This window comes from Sinohyriopsis cumingii, chromosome 1, assembly GCF_028554795.1.
Source record: "Sinohyriopsis cumingii isolate HCF-2022 chromosome 1, ASM2855479v2, whole genome shotgun sequence".
In the NCBI taxonomy this organism is placed as follows: domain Eukaryota; kingdom Metazoa; phylum Mollusca; class Bivalvia; order Unionida; family Unionidae; genus Sinohyriopsis; species Sinohyriopsis cumingii.
The window spans coordinates 83,749,929-83,775,057 of record NC_142961.1 but is presented as its reverse complement, the minus strand read 5'-3'; the positions used below and the strand labels follow the sequence as shown (position 1 = coordinate 83,775,057).

The window sequence follows — 25,129 nt, the reverse complement described above, 5'->3', positions numbered from 1 at the left end:
ATATTGAGAACGCGAGAAGGCAAAAAAACCCTTTCGGTATTTCTATAATAAACGGCTTACTTATTATTCCTTGTTGAAATAAAGTGAATTTCACGACCTAATTTACCCGAGTTATCTTCCCCAATGATCATTTTAAAACAACGTTGACTCTACTAAGAAGAGATCTGTATCGACTGCTACGGAGGCGGAAAGCAAAGATGTAATCAGTATGGTTCTATACAAGTTTCTATAATCCAGTGAAATTATTCTTGTCGAACATATATTAATATATGAACATAATTATTATAATAATCTCGGACAGTATTTCTGATGAAATGATTTAATGCTTAAGAAAGTCAATTAATGTGTGCACATGCGTAATGCACATTATTATATTTCATACCTAACCGTGTCTTGTGTGCTACGGGGGGGGGGGGGGGAGTCATTATATTTTCACCTGCTTTTCATGGGAAGTGGTAGAATTCGGTGGGGTTTCGTTTGACCCATATGCTGGGGTCGATCGCGACCATGACTCGGAGGACGGTATTGGTTTACTGACAGTGAGGGACCAACGCTTGGGGACCAACGAGTCTGTAGGGAACAAGGTGGCAATGAGATATCTCAGTGTGACTTGGGTGGGGCGGGATATGGGTGGTGCTTCCTTACCATTCGACGAGGGTTATGGAATCGGAAGTAGATTGTGAGTGTCAACTGAACACCACGAGATACGTATGTTCCCTTTATGTATCGATACTACTCAATATTACTAGATGAGTTACATCAATCATTCAGTATAGCTATGCAAGTAAAATTTAATAGCAAGCAACACAAAAATAGGTACATTCAATAAAAATCGGGCAAATGTTTGCCTGCGTATATCAATCTGCATGCGAGATCACAGCACCAGAGATCCCATCCCATGATAGCTTGCACATGGACTCACGAGGGCTACATTCACAGATGCACAGGTGTGCAAAATTCACCAGTGTGAAAACGTCACGGGGAATCCAGAAGGGGTCCAAACCCTATAGTGAGACGGTCTCAAACTCTCATTATCAGGCTGCTACAACGTCGCCTAACGTCACTGTTCTTCGAGACTATGCGTGGCATAATAGTAGCAAATGACGAAAACAAACTTTTTACTACCAAAGGATTCTAAAAAATACCTAACGAGCACAAATGTTTTATTCACTGTGCACTTTTTCCCTATGTTTAAGTTATATTACCCTATTCTTAATTTTACTGTAAAACACTGTGCACTTTTTCCCTATGTTTAAGTTATATTACCCTATTCTTAATTTTACTGTAAAACACAAATAATAGGTGCGCAAGCAAACATCAATCTGACCACTAGACTGATTCAATACGACAAATTCTTAAACTGGTTATGGCTACTGGATGAATTTAAGGTTTTCAGAATCATACAGTTGTGTTACAAGTGCACATAATGGAGGACGCATCACAGCTGATACAGTGTTCTGCTGATATAGAGAAAAACAAACATCAATTTGTTTTTTTTTATTAGACGTCAACTGTTATTAGCCATTTTAGTCAATATTACTGTAATAAGATACAACCAATCACGACAACCGTATCATTAGAGCATTAAATGGGTTATAAAAGATCTAAACATAAAGCTATACATCGTAGTCGTTTCAGTGAGTTAGCTGTGATCAGTTATCTATCATTAGAAATGTACGGCGTATTTAAGAATTATAACAAACATAACAGAAGGAAGTGAGAAAACAGTATCACCAGCCCTTAAGGAATATACCTTTTTTCCTTAATGTCACTAAATGTTGACTACCATTTCATTCATTTTTTTTTCTTTTTACTTTCTTGTGCTTTTTAAAGTCAAATCAAGTTGACATCAAGAATATGACCTCTTAGCAAAATTTGCTACCTGCTAAATACATGTCAAAATAACAAACCTTTTAAAGTACTAATATCTGCAAGTCTTGTACTACGTTTAAGCAGAGCATTAAGATGAGTTTTTCTATTGCAGAAATCCCTGTTCGTAGTATAGCTATTACAGTCCATTTGCAAGACCAAGCGTAATGAACATAAAAACACGAGCGAAGAAAGTTGTTTTGATGCCAGAAGTTTCCTAGTGTTGAAAAATAGTAAGTACTTGGTTAGCCAGAACAATGACCTTCACCTTTAGATAACTATTGCTCTAATCCGACATAAAGTAAACATCGGTCTAAAAAGCTGCAGTTCTTGAACTCAGCTACTGCAGTCGTTTTCCAAATTACTATATATATTTTGTACCTCGCGCCTAGTACTAGATAGTGTTTAATTATCTCGCGTCACGGTTAAAACTCGTCCCTATATTCAATATTAAGCTTTAATTTCTATAAAAAAATGCAGTAGTGCACATAAATCATATCTCCAATGTATATGCGTTACGATTCTGTGGTCTTAAACTAAGTAAGAGAAAAGAGCGAAAACTACAAGCTTTGTAAAATTCAACAAATAATTTATTTCCCTAGAAAAGAAAGTGAAAATTTAAAAAGAACTTACAGTATTGTGAATTACTATATATATTTTGTATCTCGCGCCTAGTACTAGATAGTGTTTGATTATCTCGCACCACGGTTAAAACGCGTCCCTATTTTCAATATGAAGCTTTATTTTCTATAAAAACCTGCAGTAGTGCACATAAATCATATCTCCAATGTACATGCGTTACGATTCTATGGTCTTAAACTAATTAAGAGAAAAGAGCGAAAACCTACAAGCTTTGTAAAATTCAACAAATAATTTATTTCCCTTGAAAAGAAAGTGAAAATTTAAAAAGAACTTACAGTATTGTGAATTAAATAAAAACTAGTCCTAAAAGTTTTAGGACAAGTCCAAATGTATAAAGTTCCAACTGAATCCCAGTGGTGTCCCAAATAAATTCCAATATTGAATGAGTTGATGTGCCTGTCGTCTCAAATGCAGGGCCGAAGAGAGAGATCACGGGTCCTGGTGTAAGAAACACCTGAGCCCTTCCTAGTTTTTGTTTATAGAATTTTTAAAAATATAATTAAAAAGTGTTGTTCGGCCCCGGCACCCTTACGGCCTGGGCCCCAGGGATATATCCCCGGTCCCCCCCAGTCGGCCATGTTCAAATGTGCTAATGTCCCAGTGACCTGGCTTGTGGCGACGCGATAACAGTTTTTTGATGTGTCACAATATAATCCAATATGTTCTTGTCTGAATTCACTATAATTCCAAATTAATGTTTTAGTCCAAGAATATAATTGAGCACTTCGTAATTTCAGTGAATAATATCTGAATAATGAATCCACCTAAATTTTTAAAAAATATCACAATAATAAGACTGTTTCTGCTTCAGACGTTAAGGTAAGACTGAATAATCCCAATGTAAACAAGAGTATGTACCATCTACTTGATATAGGTTGCTATTACCATTTTCTGAAAATACTCTGTCAGCCTAACAGAAAATTTCCATTCTGAAAGATTGTAAGGTCTGATTCAAGACTGTATCTTTAAATCAATCCGATCTAACCATGTTTACTATTAGTAATGATTAGAATATTCTGAAGTATTAACTATGTATTATGTTGTTACATAACACATGTGCATGCCATCTTAATAGAAGAAAATATAAGAATTTCACGATTGACATGTCTGGTAAGTAAGGTCTTGGAACATAACGGAAGCTTTAAAATATATTCCTAAATCTGATGAACTCGAGATAAATCAACCAAATATACTGAAAACAATACGTCCTTTAATGTAAACGGTGTCTTTTTTCATCCATGATAAATATAATGAATAGTGTACGGCAACAACGATTATCATCATGTGACAACGCTTCTCGCACTGTCAGAAGTTGTGCTCTCATTGCCAGCCTTTATACACTGTAATTCAGCATTGCTTCTCAGACTTAATAAAATTAGGCATTGTTTCTGCATAAAAACACACTTCTTTCACGTGAGACCTTAACCAAAAAATAATAAAATAAAATAAAATAAAATTAATAAAAAATTCATGAACACTAAAGTTGCAATCAAAAACTTCTGCTCTAAATGTATCGGAAATATTAAATACTATGTCATCTATAAATGTGAAAATGGTAACGGCCACACATCTTATCCATCATAACATCTGCGTTTTACAGAAAAGTTGTCAAATATAAATTAAAATCTCCATAAGTATTACTACATTTTAAGAGATGGAGTCACTGTCCTTCATTACACGCACGATATCTGACGGCATGCAACGAGATATAACTTTACACAAATTATTGTGTTCAGTTTGACCTATTATCATCTTTAATGTCTTTCATTCAATTCAATCATTAGAAACATATCTTATTGGATATATAACATCTGTGACTAAAATTGAATAATAGACACAGATTTAAACTGCTTGGGATTCTAATTTTAACAACAAAATTCAACTCAACTTTCATGATAATTAAATATACCAGCTTTATGGTATTCCTTATTTTCTTTAGCACGTAAACATTAACACAAACCTACGAAATATAAGTTTGCATCTTTGCACCTTAGTCGTACCAATTTTCTGTTCTTCAAAAATAAACGGTTATAATTACCACACGTCTAAATAAATACAATACAAATATACCCCCAAAACATTATTGATACTATTTATCTGAACGAATTAATAATTTTAAAGGACTGGTAAACACACGTTGGGATGAAATGAACCTCATTTATATAGTGAGATTCCAAAAGAAGGGATATCAAAGAGAAGCCGAGGTTACTAGTCATACTGGGTATATAGTAGTATGTCAAAGCCTATGAACAATAACATTACAACCTGGATGCGTAATGTTACTGTATTTTCCGAGGTCGTACTAAACGATAAAGCACACATTATAAAATGTAGTCTTGGAAATTAAGAAAATCGTCTCTTAATACGAAGATAAACCGCGCCGTTTTTTACCTGACATCTTCAGATTTACATGTATCTGGACTTCCGACATAGCATTTTAAGTAAGGAAACACTTATTCAACGGCAATTATGAAAGAACAAGTCTGAAATTTAATCCAGTCGAATTTGATCTTTTTGCTGGATTTTAGATTTTAAAAGTGTGAATTTCCACACGACTTGCACATTTTAAGAGTCCATACTCACACCCAATGGTCACGTGCATCGGTGAATGTTCATCCACGCTATAATCCTTTAACAAGTAGTTTTACTCTGTTAGCACCGGAAATCGACTCTGTAACTTGGAATAATCAATTACAGAGTATATAGCTTGCTAAATAGAGTTAGTTTTAGACTCCTCCTTAATCACGTCTGGAATCTGAACGACCCTTAAGCTCGCAGGGTATTTTGTGTTTTGTCCGTCTATCTTCTTGAATATTAACCGAACTCTTTTGCATTTAGTGTTCTTATATGACCCGTTTAAAGGGACATTTTCTGTGCTTGAGTCACTGCTGCATTCGTGTTCTCTCATATATTGTCTGTTGGTTTGAGGAGTTTGCGAATTCCATGTTGAGTGTGTAGAAGACGTGGATTTTCTCGGAGACCTGCGAGATCTTCTTGCCGTAGACCGGAAGCTCTGCCACAGTTTGGATGCTCTATCACGTGTAAATGCACCCTGAAATATAATAAATGAATAGCTGACAGAACTAACTATTGCTATTTCTCGAATACATAGATAATGAAAATGTTTGTATGTACGCATCTTGCAGAAGAAATGGTCATGATCTGGATCCTCTTTTCTGCGAGGACCTATAGTTGATGATGTGAATAAAGATTGTTAATTTAGTTAAAAACCCTCGGGAAGGGGGGGGGGCTATACAAAGTTGCCAATTTATTCCCTCAAAAGCCTCAATCCTAGCATATTTAAATTCTTAATTTACTCACTACAAAGCCAAAGTCCTAGCATACATAGGTTGTTAATTTAATCACTTAAAAGTCTTCACACATAAAATTTGTAATGTAGTCACTAAAATGCCACAGTCCTATCAAACAAAGGTTGTTAATCTATCCACACTGGAAGGCCTCAATCCTAGGTTGCCAATATAGAGTTAATAAAAAGCCACGATCTTTGCATATAAAGTTAGTCACAAATTCCATCGATGCTAGAAATAAAGGACAATACTAATCGGAATAGTTTCACTGATGCGCACATTTTTTTATTTGTTATTTTATATTATTTTTTGTGTGACCGCAAGTCAACATAATCATTGTGCCATTGAACAGTGATTTCTTGGTCGGAATACTGTTGCAAATGTTGCTCAACTGAATTCGAATAAAGACACTTATTTTTGAAACATTACACATCATGACTTATTATCAGGTATACCAGTGATGAATTAAAACCTAAAAAAAAATATTTTGAAAAAAAGCCCGTAATGAGCTGAATGCCAGAAATATTTAAATTAGCAATGTAAAAACTCTTGAAGCATGCATGAAGACAAAATAAGCAATAAGTAATCAGGATGCAAACCGAATGAAAACAAAGAAAACCAAATCGAAAAAAAATATGGGCACTTGCAAAAGAGAAAAAGCGCTTATGCGTTTATACGTGGACCTTAGTTTATAGAACGGATAATAATAAATGCAATGAGGTTAATTTTGTCGCACTGAACCTATAAATGTACAACTATTCATTACATTTATAGTGATTCTACTTTTCAATGTTAGCCTATTCACTGGTTTGTACAAAAAGTGTGATTTCGCTTGGTTTATCGGTATATTATTGATCAGTAATTCTCTGTCACTATACAGTAAGAAACCTGTCTTTCTTGCTCTGTTGTGCAAATTAGGATCCCAAGACATATAATTTACGACTTTACCTTAGCCACGCAAGTTTTGCTTTGAAACATACTAAATTGATTAAATTGTGACAAAGGAATCATGCTTTTCCCTCCTCGGTCTTTTTGTTGTCAGAGATAGTTTTCATGACCTCTTTTGGCCCTCACGTTCTTCTTCAGAGATGTTTATTTTTAAACTTCTTTAGGCCCTCACGATTTCTTGAAGAGACAGGATTCATGACTTCTTGTCGCCATCACTGTTTTTTTCAGAGATTGGTTTCAAAACTTTTTGTGACCTTCACGGTTTCTTTCAGACAGGATTCATGACTTCTCATCTCTTTCACTGCTTTTTCAGAGATTGGTTTCAAAACATCTTGTGACCTTGACGGTTTCTTTCAGAGACAGGCTTCATGGCTTATTGTGACCTTCACGGTTTCTTTCAGAGACAAGTTTTGTTTACATCTTGTGACCTTAACGGTTTCTTTCAGAGATAGATTTCACGACTTCTTTAAACCTTCACTGTTTCAGAGACAGGATTCATGACTTCTCATCTCTTTCACTGCTTTTTTCAGAGATTGGTTTTAAAACATCTTGTGACCTTAACGGTTTCTTTCAGAGACATGCTTCATGACTTCTTGTGACTTCACGGTTTCTTTCAGAGATAGATTTCACGACTTCTTGAAACCTTCACGGTTTATTTCAGACTCATGATCCTGATTTTCTGATGCTGGCAACAAGACGTGGTCTAGCAATCAAGACAGAAATTACTTTGATAATGATATTTTGGTTATGTAGCTATCAATTTGCAGAGAGATTAATACAACCCGAAAAAGTGACTGAAGAAAATGCAAGTTGCTTACAATTTCAACCTTTATGATATGAACTTAAGCTTAAATCATGAAACACATTTCATTTGGTAACCACTGTTATGGGCATGAATATCAATTTTATGAAAGAAGCATGTACAAGAACAGTCACTAATTTTTCACTACAAACACTGTTAATAACACTAGCTCTATGACACATGACAGTAGCAGACCGATATATGTGATTTAATGCTACTCTGTAGTTGTCTAAAATTGTATCGCGGAAGATTTCATCAGCTCAATAACTCATGAGTTTGAAACTTTTTCAGGCAGTACATTGTGAGAGGCTCAGATGGGGAGTTGGCAATGGGATGACAACCTTATTTTGGCAGTTATTTATAGCAGGATTGGACAAATTCATTGGAACTTGATACAGATTTATTATAGAGAATGCTACTGATTCCCATTTGTATGTCAAGTGAGGCTATATCATAGTTAACACGGTTGTTTAGCTGTAACGGGGAAACCTCAAGAAAAAAGTAGTTCCAGCTTCGTTTGAGAGTATGATTTTACGAGATCAGACAACGACAGCATCGTGTTTCTGCTTTAGGAATTCGAAGGCCAAATTCAGGTTCATTCTTGGGTATATAAATTACAGGTTTATAATAGATACTAATTCACAGCTGCAGAATAGATACAAGCAGTGCCCTGTAAATATATGCGAACTTACTGCTGTTGCAAATGGATTCCGAATCTTTTTGCCACATGAAAGGTATCTCTCCACGTAGTGCCTGAACGTCTTGTGCAGGAAACAGTACATAATTGGGTTAGTGATACAATGTAGATGTCCTATTAACAGCGTATAATGAAGCATATCAGCAGTATCCACGTCGTGTTGATAATCTAAGTAGATATTCATTGTATAGTATGGTGTCCAGCATAATATAAATACCACAGATACAGTAATGCACATTTTAGCTAATCGTCTTCTATTTGCTATCACACCGCCATCTCGTCTGCCTTTTTTATCCTCTATACTACCGTTCACAGAAGAGTTGTTTCCCTTTCCTCCACGTAGCTGAGCGTCGGTCTCCCATAAACGCTTACCCATCAAAATATAAGAAATCAAAACAATTACAGCTGGAAAAACGCAGATGATGAACAAAATTGCAAAGTCATACATCCTCCTTGCTAGAGGAGAATCCCAGAATTCCGTGCAATGCGTAAACACTTCGCCAGCAAATATCTCCATCCTGCTAATTTGTCTCACAAATAGTAGAGGTAAGATGAGCAAAATAGCGGCCACCCACACGAATAATATAAGAATACGGACGCATTTTGTCGTTCGGAAATGTCTGAATTTCATAGGGTGAAGGATGGCCAAACAGCGGTCTATACTCATTGCTGTAATGGTAAAAGTACTGACCGTCACCGACACTCCTGAAAAAATGAAACAAATATACAGAAGCAGCAAGGTTTTCAAGACATTGACTGCATATTCTTAGTAGTATAACATAGTCTTGTAGTCTGGTAACATAAAAAAGAACATCTGGCCAAAAAGACTTATATTTGGAAAGTTTATCTTGAGAATAATCTTATCTTGGTATTAGTCTTAATAATTTAATTCATAATAAAAATAATAACAGAAGCATATCTACCGATGCCTGATTGGTGGATACGTTATTTCAGAATAAGTGCATAAGTAAAATATTCTTGGTGCCTGAGATCGTATAACTAATGCATTGGATTGCATCAAAAATGTAGAAATATGCAGGAACTATGCAATGAATGAATTTAGATAGAGCAGTGATACCGTTTAGCTGAACCCTGTGGTTCAACAGCCATGTTATCAGAGTTCTAACAATGGAATGTTTGGATATAATAATACTCTTAATTTGTCCAAAGCCCATTGGCAATAGCCCTAAACAAAGCATGCATGGAAAAATAGAACAAAACAATACATAAGGCAACTCAAATTGTGTACAGTAACTTAAAATGAAAATTGTTTATGCCTATGTAAACATTCCCGTATGTATATATCAATCTATAAAGACATAAAAGGGAATGGACTAGTGAGTAGTTACATATAAAGTCTTAGGAAACCACTTCTTCTTCTTTCTGGAGGTGTTTCTTAACGCAGATTTAAAGCTGTTGATAAGAACGTGTACCTAGTCTGCCGATCTTTTATACAGGATTGACTCCGAGATATAAGGTAAATTTCATTAAACGCGTATTGCATGATTGACATCGACTATATCAATGTTTTGTCCTAACTTATGTACACACACACACACACACACACACACACACACACACATATATATATATATATATATATATATATATATATATATATATATATATATATATATATATATATATATATATATATATATATATATATATATATATATATATATATATATATATATATAATTCCTTTCAGCGTATTGGCATACAAGCGTCATTTTTAACAGAAATGTTCGAAGGCATGATTTTACCTGTCAAGTTCATTTTCTGTAGCAATATCAATATAACAATATTATCCTGACATAGTGATTTATTATGTTTTACTTTATTATGTCAAAATATAGTCTGTAATCAATTACTCTGTCAAGTTTAATTAAATTAAATTAAAACTGAGCTAAATTATTTCCATTTCAAAATAGAATGATGGATTTAACGAATGAACGTGGTACATGTAATATTATTCAGATAATGCTTATGAACACCATATGAATAATTATCTTATAACTTAACAATATATCGTCTGAAAGTTATTATTATTATTATTATTATTATTAACAACGTTTACCTTGAAGATAAGGTGTCAGCTTGCACAGTGTTTCACCGAAGACCCATAGCTTATATACCCTTGTGGCGACTGTCATGGGAATGCATATTAGAGTCACTGAAATATAAATATATACAATTTGATCACAATTAACATTTCTTTGGAATCTAAAGAGCACATAAATGGAGACGATGTCTATAGGACTTTTTCGCAAACGACGTTTAAGTCATTCTGTTTTGTTGCCACTACATATATTTGGAGAGTATTATTAGTTATATGGTTTGTTAGTAAATGTAATAATTCAGGGTCAATACTGACTAAGTATCATTCCAGACCGGACAACTAACAAACCATTCAAAGCAATTTACCCTCAGACGACCAAAATTATCACGTCTTATTAATTGCTGTCAGTCGTATGTGGAAACTTAGGAAAGCTACGCTTGGAGATTGCGTAATGAAAGAACATCTTCGCTACATTGACCTGATGTTTTTCCTAGTGAATTTACACGGTAATCATAAAAGGTCCGAACCTGAATAAGAATTTTTTCTATATCAGCCATTCAGAAAAAAACACCTTTGAACAAAGATCAATCTTTACTGTTTTATGATCTTTAGAAGTGATCTCATACCAAGTCTTCACAAAAAATTGACAAACGAGAAGGCGAGAAATTCGTAAGAGATGGGGTAATAGAGCTTACCTAGAAGATCAGTCACAGCCAGGTTGACGAGAAAGTTGTTGGTGACGCTCCACATTCGCTGATTGGGTACGATAACCAGAAGGACCAAGAGGTTCCCTATGAGGGCAGTAATGAATATGGGGATATACAAGGTGATCAGAACGATTGTCTTGGCCTCTGACAAGGTGAACTGACTTTTTCTGTAGTCATCCAGAATCTTGAGAATCTCCTCGTCAGTCACATTGTAAGGGTGCGATAGAGAAAAGTTCCATGTTGAATTCAATAGAAACACGCTTTGGTCAGACAATTCCATCATTGTTGGGCTACTGATAAGTTGCATTCCCATCGGTGCGGAAAATTACATTTTAAAAGACTAGCTTGAAGTGCCAAATATGACACAAGTTTCACTGGATAAAAATAATGTACTTTCATAGCGGTAGCATGAAAAAAAAATTGAAATAGGCTTTTGAGGTTTTTTCTGTCACTATAAACTTTTAGTGAATCAGTGGATGATTCCATATACGTCAGACAAGTGTGTTCTGGTTCGTTTGTTGCATCTGGAAGACAGCATCATGGTACGTGCCTGATAAGGGAAAATCTGAAAATAAAAATGAACTATTTTTAATGAAATGCAGTTTGTGATTTGATATCTTACGTGGGTACCACAAATATAAGATTTCACTGTATTTCCCAAACATGTCGGCAAACCGTTTTCCTTTTTTGTTTTCATCCCGAACGCTCAAATTTGATAAACTTTTGAATATTTACAATAGCGAATTCGGTTAATGACATTCATCAGAACACCTAAAGTTTTCATTCATATAATTGGTTTTTTGTTTTGTAGTTGAGGGTTTCAGTTTTCAGCGCTTAACGTTTTAAATATCCAGTTGATAAGGCCAAGTATTTGGAACCGAGATGTCTACAATTTTTTCACATGGATCAGCGCTTAGTCCAATTAATCAACTGTACAAATCTCTGTTGATACTGATGGACTATGTTGTGGGTCTGATTTCACCTGTTCATTAAAATATGCAATTGTGCTGCACGCAAATAATTCCAGAACAAGCCAGCGTACACTTTAGACACAGACCGGTAATTCGTAACAGCCATATGAAGCAAATTCAAAATGGCCACATGACATATGGTTGTGCTAATCCAGATGGATTTACAAGTTGCCAAACATATGATTTGCTCAGGAAATGTAATCTACATGTCACCAAAAGAACACTTCATCCGACGGTAGCTGCACAGCCATGAGAAATACCGGTAAGTGATTAAATATACATCGATGTGTGCAGAAAAATTTGCTTGCAGATAATTGCAGCTTTTAATGAATAGATGATATCAGCCCCTCACTCGAAAATCAATATCATCACGGGTGAAGGTCTAATTTATCGGCCTGTCAGAGACTCTGTTATGCGTTTGATCTTACCTCGATAAGATTAATTTTATCGCACTGTCTATAAATATAAGCAACTAAGAAAGGTTTGAACGTTTACACTATGCACATTTTAAGTCCCAAATTCATAAATAAATTAAAGTTTATGCACATTGTTTAAGCTTGAAATTAAATGTAGCTTCTCTTCATATATCTCCACAGCCACTCAAAATTCCATTACCAAATTGTATACGACTATTTCATTCATGATTTATGCAGTCAATCAAGATTCTATGATCGAATTGTATACAAATATTTCACATGTGATTTATATAGTCTAGTATATCATTTAGTAATTAGGACACACGTCACAGTCTAGCTGTTTGAAGATGGATCCGACATACATACATACGTACGTACTTACGTACATACATACGTATATACACACACACACACACACACACACACACACACACACACACACACACACATACATACATACATACATACATACATACGTTATCTCCACCATATCCCATCCCCCATAGGGCACCAATATGTCCACTCCCTACTGCAAATGAAAATCTTTGAATAAATTAGACTTCAGACTAAGTAATAATTGCAAAAGAAATTCCATAAAACAAGAAAAGCCAACAAACATGGAATTGACATCAGAATCACAAATCCTGTGACATTTAGATGTGAAATGGCATACAAGATAGAAAAATGGATAAAGCTAAATGTATTATCCCTTGAAGGAATAGAATACCATTATCTTTGTGTCTAATGTAGAATCCATGTTACTCCTATCAGGTCATAGAAACGAAGTAATTCATCTAATGCAGGAGTCCAATATATGAACATAAGGTGCTTTTGTAATCAGTACTTCACAAACAACAAACAGACGAAAGTCAAATATTATCATTGATGTTCACAAAACGTCTGCTAAACCATAATACCGCCTGTAAATAGTTTGCTGAGGTCAAATTGACGATAAAGTCAAGTAAGTGTTTTTTTTTGAGTAAACAGACTGATATGGTGAGAAATATTAGTACAATGTCGCGAATACCAAAAGAAAGTATAAAACAGATTCCACCAGCAGGAAATGTCTTAACACAGAACACAACCTGTCAGAACTTTATTGCCAACTATGCTCTAGTAACACACACACAGTAATAAATGCAAATGAAAATTATTAATGGTGGTGGTTTCTTCATAAAGAAAGGTAGACAAGAAAATGGTATAAAGAGATATATTTTAATAAATATTTTGGATATAATGTTTTAATAAATATTTGGATATACATGTACATAACAAAATTGGAAGAAAAGGTAATATACATAATAGTTTTTAATTTCTTTATCCCTTAGTATCTTAAAACGCCCCCCCCCCCCCAGGCATTGTCAATGCCAGTCTTGAACCGGCTGGCATTGAAATTCTGAATGATTTCGCAGATGAACACAGTAACTTAATACCCTTTGAAATAATAAAACAAAAAACTAGATGCAGTGATTTCCTGAAATACTCTTCCTTAATATCCAGATTCCAGACTTGCGCAAAGATGCTGTTATCAAAACCCATTTAATACAGAACAATTTCGATAAGCATTATGTCAAAATAATGAACATGAAAAAACAAAATTCACTGAAGCTTGTTTGCAAAGATCTTTTATAAAAGGTAAAGGGAACATACTGCTAATTATGAAACTTGGATGCAAGTATAAAATAAAACCATAAGTACTCAGGATTGGTGTGAGATCTATTGTCAGGAAATAAATTGTACCAAGGATGCAAAGTTGATCTTTTTTAATTTTGAATTAATTCATAGATCAATTGATACTAATAAATGCTTGAGAATAAATAACATCTACGAAGACAAAATGTACTTACTGTAAGATTGAAAATGGCAGTAATCAACATTGAAAATGACAGTAATCCACATTGTAAAAGATAACATGACAGTAATCAACATTGAAAATGACAGTAATCGACATCTCCATTATTGCAATTTTACTTAAAAGTTTTGATTTTTTCCGAGATTTTTTGAAATTTTAAATTTGTAATCCTTTTAAACATATATGCTACTTAAAATATAAAATACTTTAAAAAGAGTTCCATACAATGAATCGTATGTTTCCCTTGGAAACTGGAAGGCGGCGAAATCTGGATATATCTAAAGAAAACATGAATTATGTGTTTCACAAGGAAATTTATTCTCTAAAAATGTTTGCTTAAATTTTAGCAGAAATATCTCTGATGAAAGTTTTATTTTTATAGGACTGAAAACACTAGAATGCCAAATTTGTGCATTGATCTTTATGTCTCATTGTGACTGTTTTCTTAAGCCAACCAACAAAGATAGCCATAATCATTCAGTCCTGACATACACAATTTTTGTTTGGATAAATAAAGTTATTTAAAACAGCAATACGCAGTCAGCAGCATCGTTTGAGATCATGCCATATATTGATTTGAAATTGTGCGTTTTTTTCCCGTAACAAATAAAACCCAAAATATAATAGCTCTAATACTGATACAAGTACTAACGGGAAGCCTACCTATCCCACCCCTCTCTTATCGCTCACTCAACCGATTTCACATCAATTAATCAGTATCACCAAAACTTCATCATCAATACGTTTCACTTGTAAATAAAATGATAACAACACGTTACTTATTCTTTTGTATAGAACAAATAATATATTTACAGCTCGTTCACTGATTCTCTCTCTTGCCGAATAAAAGGAACCATTGTGTTTAAAACAAATTCTAAATATAAATGCTGTTAACTTTTTCCATCATAATTATGTTTTATCTAGTCAAAACGAGAAATAATTAAATTGCATTGAACCAAATCTCAGTATTTCTTTTTTTATCATTGACTTTTAACGTCCATTCTCTGCACTGTATATGGAGTTCATTCAAGTTTTTTTGAAATCGGTTTCTTATCTACAAGAATAAAAGGAAAACTTTTAACACGTGTCAGCAATGAATGAGTAACATAATTAGAACCATTTGTAAAGCCATGCGTTATATTGAGTGTAAACATTATTACGAACAACAACATAACGAATCGGAAAATGGTTAGGTCTGCCAAAGGTATCAAATTGATCCTTATTTGCTCCAAGGAGGACAATTTAATAGAAATGTACGAACAACATACACGCCTCTATGTTACAAATATCAGCTTTTTGTTGTCTCGGACACCCTCCAAGCCCTAGCATGTCCTGAGCCAATCATGTTTGGTGTTGTTGTTGTTGTTGTTGTTGTGATGGAGAATACGGTTCAGCTTAAGATTCCGAAATGAGGTATATCTCGTGAGTCTGAGAATTTTGCTTAACATTTTGTTTTCAACCGATTGTAAGTAACGTTACCTTAAAAACATTTATTTTGATTTTCTGACAGTAAAACTCAAGCTCAAATTCAAACTCAGAATTGGAGAGCAAAAAATCTACAAAATCGAAACTAATTTTATTTTAGATCTGATACTTTGAGCAAAATTGCACTATGTATCTATATTTAGCTTGCAAGTAGAGTCACGCTATTTTTAAATTTTTATTTATTTTTAAAATGGCAATTTCTATGATTCTATCCTGATTATAATTAAGGTAGAGAAGTGTCCAAACTTTGAGCCTGTGTTTGAGTTTCTTGTTCAGAATGCTTCTAGAAACGGATACTTGGAGGAGTATAATTGCGTCATCGAACTAATGATGGGACCAAAGGGAACATGATAGCTCAGTCTGTATATAGTTCTATTCGTACTCAGTGGGTCGCTAGGTTGATTCTTCTATTCATTTGATTGTTTCTGTTAACCTTGGGGGCCCCGAGTGGCCGAGTGGTCTAAAACGCTCACCGTTCCGGATCACTGCCATCTCACCTCTGTCTGCGTGGGTTCGAGTCCAAGGCTCGGCAAGCGTGGGTAAGTGGAAAAGCCTGCTAGTTGCTTCTCGTGGGTCGGTGGTTCTTCCTTGGGTTTTCCAGGGTTCTTCCTCCACCAGCTAGACTGGCCGCCATGTATAGCCTATCTTGTGCTGAAAAATGGCGTTAATCCCCAGAACAACAACAACAGCTGTTATCCTTGATACTATTCCACCTATGCTTGCTTGTTCAGCGTCAGAACATACCCGCTTTAGCGATACGGATTCAAGATATTTTGTTAGTGAGTGAAGAAAATGTCATGATAATTGTTGATATTATATACAGTTGTCTGAAATGGCAAATCAATTTACGAAGCAAAAGTCGAATTATTGAGGGTACAAAAAAATTTGAAATTGGCAGAGCTATTAAAACTTTAAGTTTGCATTAAACCTTAACGAAGTTAAACACCCATACCATTTCTGATATATATATATATATATATATATATATATATATATATATATATATATATATATATATATATATATATATATATATATATATATAGAAACACAATGATTATTATGCCCTCGATTTGGGGAAAATACTTTAAATGATTTTAGAACTGAATCTTGTTAAAAAATAAAACAAAATATTGCACATGATGCCAAGAGATTCTGCAGCAAGTTGTAATATACAAGACGAATATAAGTATCTCAAAAGAATATCGAAGTGGGCAATGTCCTCCCCACCCCAATTCTTCCCCTAAAGGTTTTGAGCCGGACGATACGTATATACTACTTAATCTACACTTTTCATAATTATTTAATGCCGTGTACTGCATAATTACTTCAGCAAGCATTATTGGAGATATAGGGAGACCAAGAGTCCTTTTTTGAATCTTATCTATATTTGTATTTTACGTTTTGGTTTATTTATGCATGTATTAGCGTTTAGCGGCACGTCAGTATAATAGTAGCTCTATGTTGGTGGTTAAAAGTAAAGTTCCAAACATGTTACTATAAAGAAAAGATAAGACCCTTTCCACTGGTTAGTTTTTTTAGCAATTCAAACCATTCAAGTGACTTTTCCTCTTATATGGTCAATTTCCTCCTGCCTCCCAAAGTTATCGAAACCTCAGTTTTATTCCACCGAGTACGATAGAAAGTGTCCGTGGTTGAGGCAATTCAAACTTGTTCTCATTGTCCTGTTTATTCGCCCATAAAATATCTCAACTAGCAGTAAAGCAGAAACTCGGCATCATTTTCATGTCAATTTTATGTGAAATAATAATTCTATGAAATCTTTAAAGTTGATGCATATCATTCATTTCCTTTACTTAGTGACACGTTTTCTCCACTGGATATGGACGAGATTGTCAAAATTTAACGATTTACCTTTCATTTCTGAAAGCGAAATCAATATGAATAAGCCACAAATAACTACAAAATTGTATTAAATGGCTGAATTTCTTTGTCACTAACTATCAGAAGTCAGAAGAAGTGAACCTTGTTAAATACACGTGCTAATACAAAATATTAAGCGTTATTCACAGGCGAATGCCACATGATTAAATAAATACGCCGTAAGAAGCAAAGGACATATGATGATCAATAAAATAATTCTCCAAAGCACATATAATAAATCATAGTGATCGCATACATCAAAGTTACATTATCATCGGCTTTGATGAAGATGACAGTTATAATTATTTTGCAGTCGACAGCCGCATGACATTTATGACAAGAATGGCAATAGCAAAGACTTATTTTAATAACATTATGAACAAAGAAGACAAAGTAAAAAAAAAATGTTAAACGATAGCATAAATAGTATCATAGTCTAAATTCATCATCATCGTCGTCGTCATCGTCATCATCATCATCATCATCATCATCATCATCATCGTCAATGTCTCAGCCTTTATTTAAGATACGTGTAGTTTAATTGGTCCTGTTTCGGATTCGTAATCCAACGGTAGCGAGTTCGATACCCGCCCCGGCAAGCCCTGGATGGCTGCCTCGACGAGTCCATAGGAATAGCACTTAGATCCCATTTTCTCGGTATAATAGAGCCAGTAAAGCTTTAAAATTCAATTAAAACTAACGCTGATGCCATTTCGTCGGCATGATATAGAGAATTATGTGTTGAAATGCCCTTGAAACCAACTTTGATCCATTTCCTCGGCATGATATAGCCATTAAGGTATTAAAATAACCATAACATCAACAAAAACAGATACAAACTCTTCCATTACCACTACTACTGAGGAAAATAAATGGTTAAACAACCATTTAAAAAAGAAACAGCTATATTGTAAGTAATACAATCTGTTTTATTCACGTAAAAAAATCGTAACTTTAATACTGAATATCGTGCTTTCCTTACAATGCATTCAAAAGATAAAATAAATTATCGGTCCAGTAATAGAAAATAATGATTGGTAGAGAAACTAATATGCATAAATGTTAAGCAAACATCTGCTGCTATGTGTATACAAAATTCAAAAAAATATAAATTATGTTCCGCATGATAACTGCAGATTTCTTCTTCTCAGTGTTTCATGTTAATGTTTTTCAGGCAAGGATCTCTGCAACAGGACTGGTACGATATGTTCACTGATTACCATCTTCCATTATGGATGTACATAATGTTTGTGTTTACTTGTGATAAATGTATGTCTGAATCAGCTCAAACCAGCTCTAAACATTTTACTTATATATTATTTCCTTGCAGTCGTGCATATTATGAACTGGGGTTTACTCCATAAAAATAACAAGTAATTAAAATAACAAGTAATTAATATAACAAGTAATTAATATAACAAGTAATTAATATAACAAGTAATTATATTGAGGAAATCAGCATCAGCATGAGTAAATTATGTGTCATTTTCATTGAACCACACGTAAAACTAAATTTTAGAACAATACAAGAGATTCATTGTGCCGACACGATAGATGAAGTATGTAACACCCCCCCCCCCCACACACACACACACCCACACACACACATATGTATACACGATTATACCTCTTGAGTTTGCTGGTCAAAGTGAGTTATGGATATAGCAAATTAGTTCGTTAACTTAGAGGTGGTCGAAGTGAATTACGAACACAATTATAAGCCCTTGAGCCAAGAGGTCTAAGTAAATTATGTACAGTAATACAGGTCACGAGTATTGAGCTCTCAGTGAATTATGCATACAGTAATATACGCCCAGAGCTTGGTGATCTCAGTGAATTATAGATACAGTAACATAGATTTTGAGTTAGGTGATCTCATTGAATAATTGATACAGTAATACAGGTCCAGAACTTGATGATCTCACTGAATTATGGGTACAGTAATATAGGTATTGAGCTTGGTGATCTCATTGAATTATGCATACAGTAATATCGGCCATGAGCCTGGGGATCTCATTGATTTATGGATACAGTAATACAGTCTTGAACTTTATGATCTCACTGAATTATGGACACAGTAATATCGGTCATGAGCTTGGGGATCTCACTGAATTATAGATAAAGTAATATAGGTTTTGAGCTTCGTGATGTCATTAAATATGGATACAGTAATAGAGTCTTGAGCTGGGTGATCTCAATGAATCATGGATACAGTAAAACAGTCTTGAGTAGGGTGATCTCGTCGAATTATGGATACAGTAATACAGGTCTTGAGCTTGATGCTCTAATTGAATTATGGATATGGTAATACAGGTCTTGAGCTTGGTGATCTGATTGAATTATGGATATGGTAATACAGGTCTTGAGCTTGGTGATCTGATTGAATTATGGATACAGTAATATAGGTCTTGAGCAGGGTGATCTCATCCAATTATGGATACAGTAATACAGGTCTTGAGCAGGGTGATCTCATCCAATTATGGATACAGTAATACAGGTCTTGAGCAGGGTGATCTCATCGAATTATGGATACAGTAATACAGGTCTTGAGCAGGGTGATCGCATCGAATTATGGATACAGTAATACAGGTCTTGAGTCTGGAGCTCTCATTGAATAATAAGTACACTACTGTAGGTTTTGAGCTTGGTGATCTCACTGAATTGAGGACACAGCAATTCAGGTATTGATCTTGTTGATCTCATTGAATTATGGACACAGCAATACAGGTCTTGAGCTTGGTGATCTGACTGAATTATGGATACAGTAATATAGGTCTTGAGCAGGGTGATCTCATCGAATTATGGATACAGTAATACAGGTCTTGAGCTTGATGTTCTAATTGAATTATGGATACAGTAATATACGTCTTGAACTTGGTGATCTCATTGAATCATGGATAGTGTAATACAAGTCATGAATCTGGATGTCTAAATGAATTGTGAATACAGTAATATAGGCCATGAGTCTGGAAGTATAAGTGAATCATGAATACAGTAATATAGATCGTGGGTTTGGAGGTCTAAATTAATTAGGAATACGGTAATATAGCGCTTGAGAATGGCTATCTAAGAGAACTACGGACACAGGAATATTGCCATTGAGCTTGGTGATCTAAATGAGTTATGGACAGAGTAATATAACCCTTGACCCTGGTGGTTTAAGTGAATTACTGATGCAGGAATAGAATTATGGAATTTTGTAGTCTGAGTAAATTATAAATACGGAATTATAACGCTGAACTTAACGGTCTAAGATAATTAAATCTGCTTTAATATAATCCTTGCTGTGGGTATCTTAAGTGAATTATAAATAAATTAATATAATGTAATATAAAGTAATATAGCCCATTGGTCATCATTGGCGGTTCAGTCTCGGGAGACTATGCGAGCAGCGCCATTGGAGTTTCGACTGTATCTGGGGTTTTGGCATTATCTGCTGTGGCTACGCAGGCCTATGCGCGAGTGGCAGCCCCTACTGCAGTTGGTGCAGACGTATTGTGAAGTCTGAGTTGCTGAGGTTGCTGATACACTCTTCTTTCTGTCACCTTTCTCTGCTGCCGGCTGTCCTCTCCTCATATCAGCGACTGCTGTGCCCTTACGGACCGTCAGTCTCCATGTACCTCGGTCCTTGGCCTGCACTTCCCAGCCCTCAGGTTAAATGTCGCATGCCTTCATGTCCCTCTTGCACACATCCTTGAAACGGAGTGAGGGGCGGCCGACTCTTCTAGTGCCAGTGGTCAGCTGTCCATATAGGATATCCTTTTACCGCCTCCCATCCTCCATGCGTCGGACGTGTCCCAGCCATCGAAGGTAGAGTTTGTTCATAAGGGAGTACATACTGAGATTACTTTCACACTGCAGTATCTCGTTGCGTGGGGCGCGGTCTTGCCAGCTGATTTTCAGGATGCGTTTTAGACACCGTATATGAAAGTAGTTGAGCCAGTGCTATTGCCTCATGTAGGTGCTCCAAGTCTTACTTCCATATTGGAGGATGTGGAGAACTCAGGCCTGGTAGACTTGGATCTTGGTGTGCTCTGTCAGCGCGTCGTTTTTCCACACCCTTTTTGCTAGTCGGGCCATGATGGTGTTTACCTTTCTAAGCCTTCTGTCCAGCTACACATCGAGCGAGTGGGTGTTACTGTTGGTTAACCCCAGGTAAGTAAAGTTGTTTACTACTTCCAGGGCGACACCGTCGAGTTTGATGGATAGGGCAGTGGCGTCATATTGCGCGCTGACGTTTGTCATTTTCAGGCTGATGGTGAGCCCAAACTACTTGCAGGCATCAGCGAAATGGTCTCCCAGTCTCTGGAGGGCATCCTCAAAGTGGGTCACAAGAGCCGGGTCATCATCAAAGAGCATCCCCCCTGTTGAGCACCGATTTCGCTTCGGTCTTCGAACGCAGTTTTGCCAGATTAAACAGCTTCTCGTCGGACACGGTGTGCTTCGAACGCAGTTTTGCCAGGTTAAACAGCTTCTCGTCGGACCTGGTGTGAAGATACACGCCATCAGTGGACGAGTCAACGGAGTAGGACAGGAGCAGGGAGAAGAAGATCCCGAAAAGGCTCGGCTGTAGCACGCAACAATGCTTCACGCCTCTGTTGATGGGGAAGGAGTCTGAGAAGGATCCATCATACAGGACTGTTCCCTAAATATCGGCATGGAAAGAGATTATCATACTGAGGAGTTTTTTTTTTTTTTTGGGGGGGGGGGCAACCGATCTTCCTGAGAAGTTCAAATAGGCCATTCCTGCTGACCAGGTCAAAGGCATTGGTGAGGTCGAAAGAAAATCATATAGAGTGGCTGACCTTGCTCTCTGCTCTTCTATTGAAGTTGACAGAGGGAGATGGAGATGATCATGTCTGTTGTCGACCTGTCTGCTCTGAAGCCGCGCTGGAATTCCGGGTACACACGGTCCACTAGCAGTTTCAGCCTGTTGAGGAGGATGTGGGCGCACACTAAGCCAACGATGCTCAGGAGCGAGATCCTTTTGTAATTGTTACAGTAACTGCGGTCACCTTTGTTTTTGCAAAGGGTCACAATGGTGGCGTCGCGGATGTCTTGGGGGACTGACCCTTCCACGCAGCAGAGGTAGAGTAGCTCACCAGCGGCTTCAGCAATGTTGGTTTCCCACGTTTGAAAGCTTCTGGCGGGACGCTGTCTCTACCTGGTGCTTTTGTCGTTTGGGAGGCAGTCAATGGCTTTTCTGAGCCCCTCTAATGTGGGCACTTTGTCGATCTACTCATGGTGGGCAGTTTTTGTATGCTGCTAAGGCCTGTATCGGTGATTGACGTTTCTCGGGAGTACATCTCTTAGTAGAGCTCCACCAATCTGGCCATCTGTTGCTCACGGTCTGTGATTTTCTCTCCGTCAGAGATTTCAGGGGCAGATCCCTTTGGCTGTAGGGCCTGGGGCTTTCTTGATGCTACTGTACATGCCTTGGAGGTTTCCAGATTCGGCACTGCGCTGGATTCCTTCACACAGTTGTTGCCAGTACTCGTTTGCACACTGTCTAGCGATGTTTTTGGTGCTTCGAACATTTCTAAGGGCACCAAGCGTCCGTTTATTGGGGCATTTTTGTGGGCTATGAAGGCTTTTCGTTTGTCCTCGATTATTGGTTGCATCTTTGAATGGTGTGCTTTGAACCAGTCCTGACTGGGCAATTTATTTTTGTTAAACGTGGACATAGGTGTGTTGTAGATGGCACCCTTCGTGGCATTCCATTTGGCTGTGACTTCGTGGTCTGGCCGGTCCTGGAGAGCCTGGTCCGGGGTGGACACATACTCCTCTACCTTCGAGGGGACCGATATCTACGCAGTGTTGATTTGAGAGCCACCTTTTGGTTTTTAGCGGTGTAGTGTGTGTGGCTGTAGATCTGAGTCGCTCTCTGCACTGTGGTAGCTTCTGGTGTAGAGGACGCTGTTCAGGGCAGAGCGCCTGGTGATGACCAATTTAAGCTGGTGTCAGTGATGAGACCTGGGGTGTTTCCATGACACTTTGTGTTATGGCTTACACTTGAAGGAGGTGTTTGTAACGTACATGTCATGGTACGTGCACAGCACCAGCAGTTTTTGACCGTTTTCGTTGGACTTTTCAACGCCATGATGTCCGAGGCAGGTATGCTATGACTGGTGGTCCGCACCTACTCTGGCATTAAAGTCGCCGAGGAGGAATATTAGCTCATCTTTTGGGTATTCTTTGATCTGTTCGTCCAGCTGCCAATATAACTGGTATTTTTGGTTTTCTGAAGAGTGAGGGTGGGGGCGTAGACACTGAAGATGTTGACTGGAACTGTGGAGGTGGCAAGGCGGGTGGACAAGAGACGCCCAGTGCCACCTGAGGACCTGAGGGAGGTTCAACCGAGGCCAGGAGGGTAGTTTTGATGGCAAAGCCAACTCCGTCCTGGCGGAGCTCCTCAGGTTCTCGACCTTTCCAGAAGAATGTGTAGTTTTCCTCTCATAGGAAGCCGCTAGAGGCGAGCCTGGTATCTTCTAGAGCAGCTATGCTGATATTTAGTCTGGTGAGTTCTCTGTCGATGATGGCCGTCTTCCTGGTGTCATCCACCTCCCTGAGATCGTCAGAGATGCATGTGCACATGTTGTGCACGTTCCAGCTTGAGAATTGAAGAGCTAGAGTCTTCTTTTAGGTTTCTTGTTTCTTTTGTCTGGTGTGGTGTTTCCGTCTGCTTGTCATGCTGAGCAACACACTGAGCTCCAGGCATCCACTGAAGCAGGCAGACGTTGGCGGGACAATACCTTACTGACCGAGGGCTGCCCGGCTTCAGGCGGGCGGTAGTTGGCCAGCGGGATGCGATGATCCCTCCCACCGTTGAAGCTGACATGTGGCGCCCCTTCCCTACGCCAATCGGGTGGGACTTATAACCCGTAGACTGCCAGCTTCCGTATTGTTTCCTCACTCAGGAAAAGGCTGGAGTTGCCTCTCCAGGGCACAAGCCTGGGCATGCAGTATGGAGATCCTGGGGTGCCCAGCCGTCAGGATCCCCATCTCATTCTTGCTGGTGGGGTCCAAAGGAATGCTGAGCATGGCATTTGGCACCAGTTCGGATGCAGAAGCTGCCGGAAGGAAGTTGTAGTTGACGCCCAGCCACCTTAGGGGCTCCACTCCGTATTGTCTGAGTTTATTCCCGTGGCCTTTCCTTCTCCGGAAGATATCCACAAGGCAGTGGAGCCATCAGCCAATGGCTGGGGCACTTTTTAGGTTTGAAATCAGAGCTTACTTCTCCTATGCGAACTGCCTGACAAGCTAACGAGCTCCATCTGCCAGAGTTTGGAGTCAGAGCTTTCCTTTTCTTAGACTGGTGCCTACCAAGGGAAACGATCCTAGTCTGCCCACCCAGTTATACCGCTGGGCAATCAGTTGCGCCACACAGTAGGCTATGTGAAAACAGTGGGCCCTGCATGAAAGTACTACTGTGAACAAAATAATGTAGGAGAGGCCATATGCAAGCATCCTCCTGCCCAGCAGAACC

At 37.3% G+C, this 25,129-nt stretch overlaps 1 protein-coding gene and 1 long non-coding RNA gene across 2 annotated transcripts in view; both read right to left on the bottom strand.

Annotated features, from left to right (window-relative positions):
• Window positions 1–1,484: 1,484 nt before the first annotated feature.
• LOC149807251 (uncharacterized) lies at window positions 1,485–4,577 on the bottom strand. The gene is made up of 2 exons (XR_016422087.1): window positions 3,038–4,577; window positions 1,485–2,965 (listed from the first exon to the last, which is right to left on the bottom strand). It is a non-coding gene; the product is annotated as an uncharacterized LOC149807251 (long non-coding RNA).
• Window positions 4,578–4,585: 8 nt separating this feature from the next.
• LOC149807250 (QRFP-like peptide receptor) overlaps window positions 4,586–25,129 on the bottom strand; it is a 110,145-nt gene continuing 89,601 nt past the window's right edge. The window contains exons 2-5 of the mRNA XM_089964033.1: window positions 11,024–11,600; window positions 10,347–10,442; window positions 8,262–8,971; window positions 4,586–5,563 (exon numbers count right to left, since the gene is read on the bottom strand). Of these exons, the coding sequence (XP_089820159.1) occupies window positions 5,222–5,563; window positions 8,262–8,971; window positions 10,347–10,442; window positions 11,024–11,348 (1,473 nt within the window). The 5' untranslated portion in view covers window positions 11,349–11,600 and the 3' untranslated portion in view covers window positions 4,586–5,221. The remainder of the gene's footprint in view (window positions 5,564–8,261; window positions 8,972–10,346; window positions 10,443–11,023; window positions 11,601–25,129) is intronic.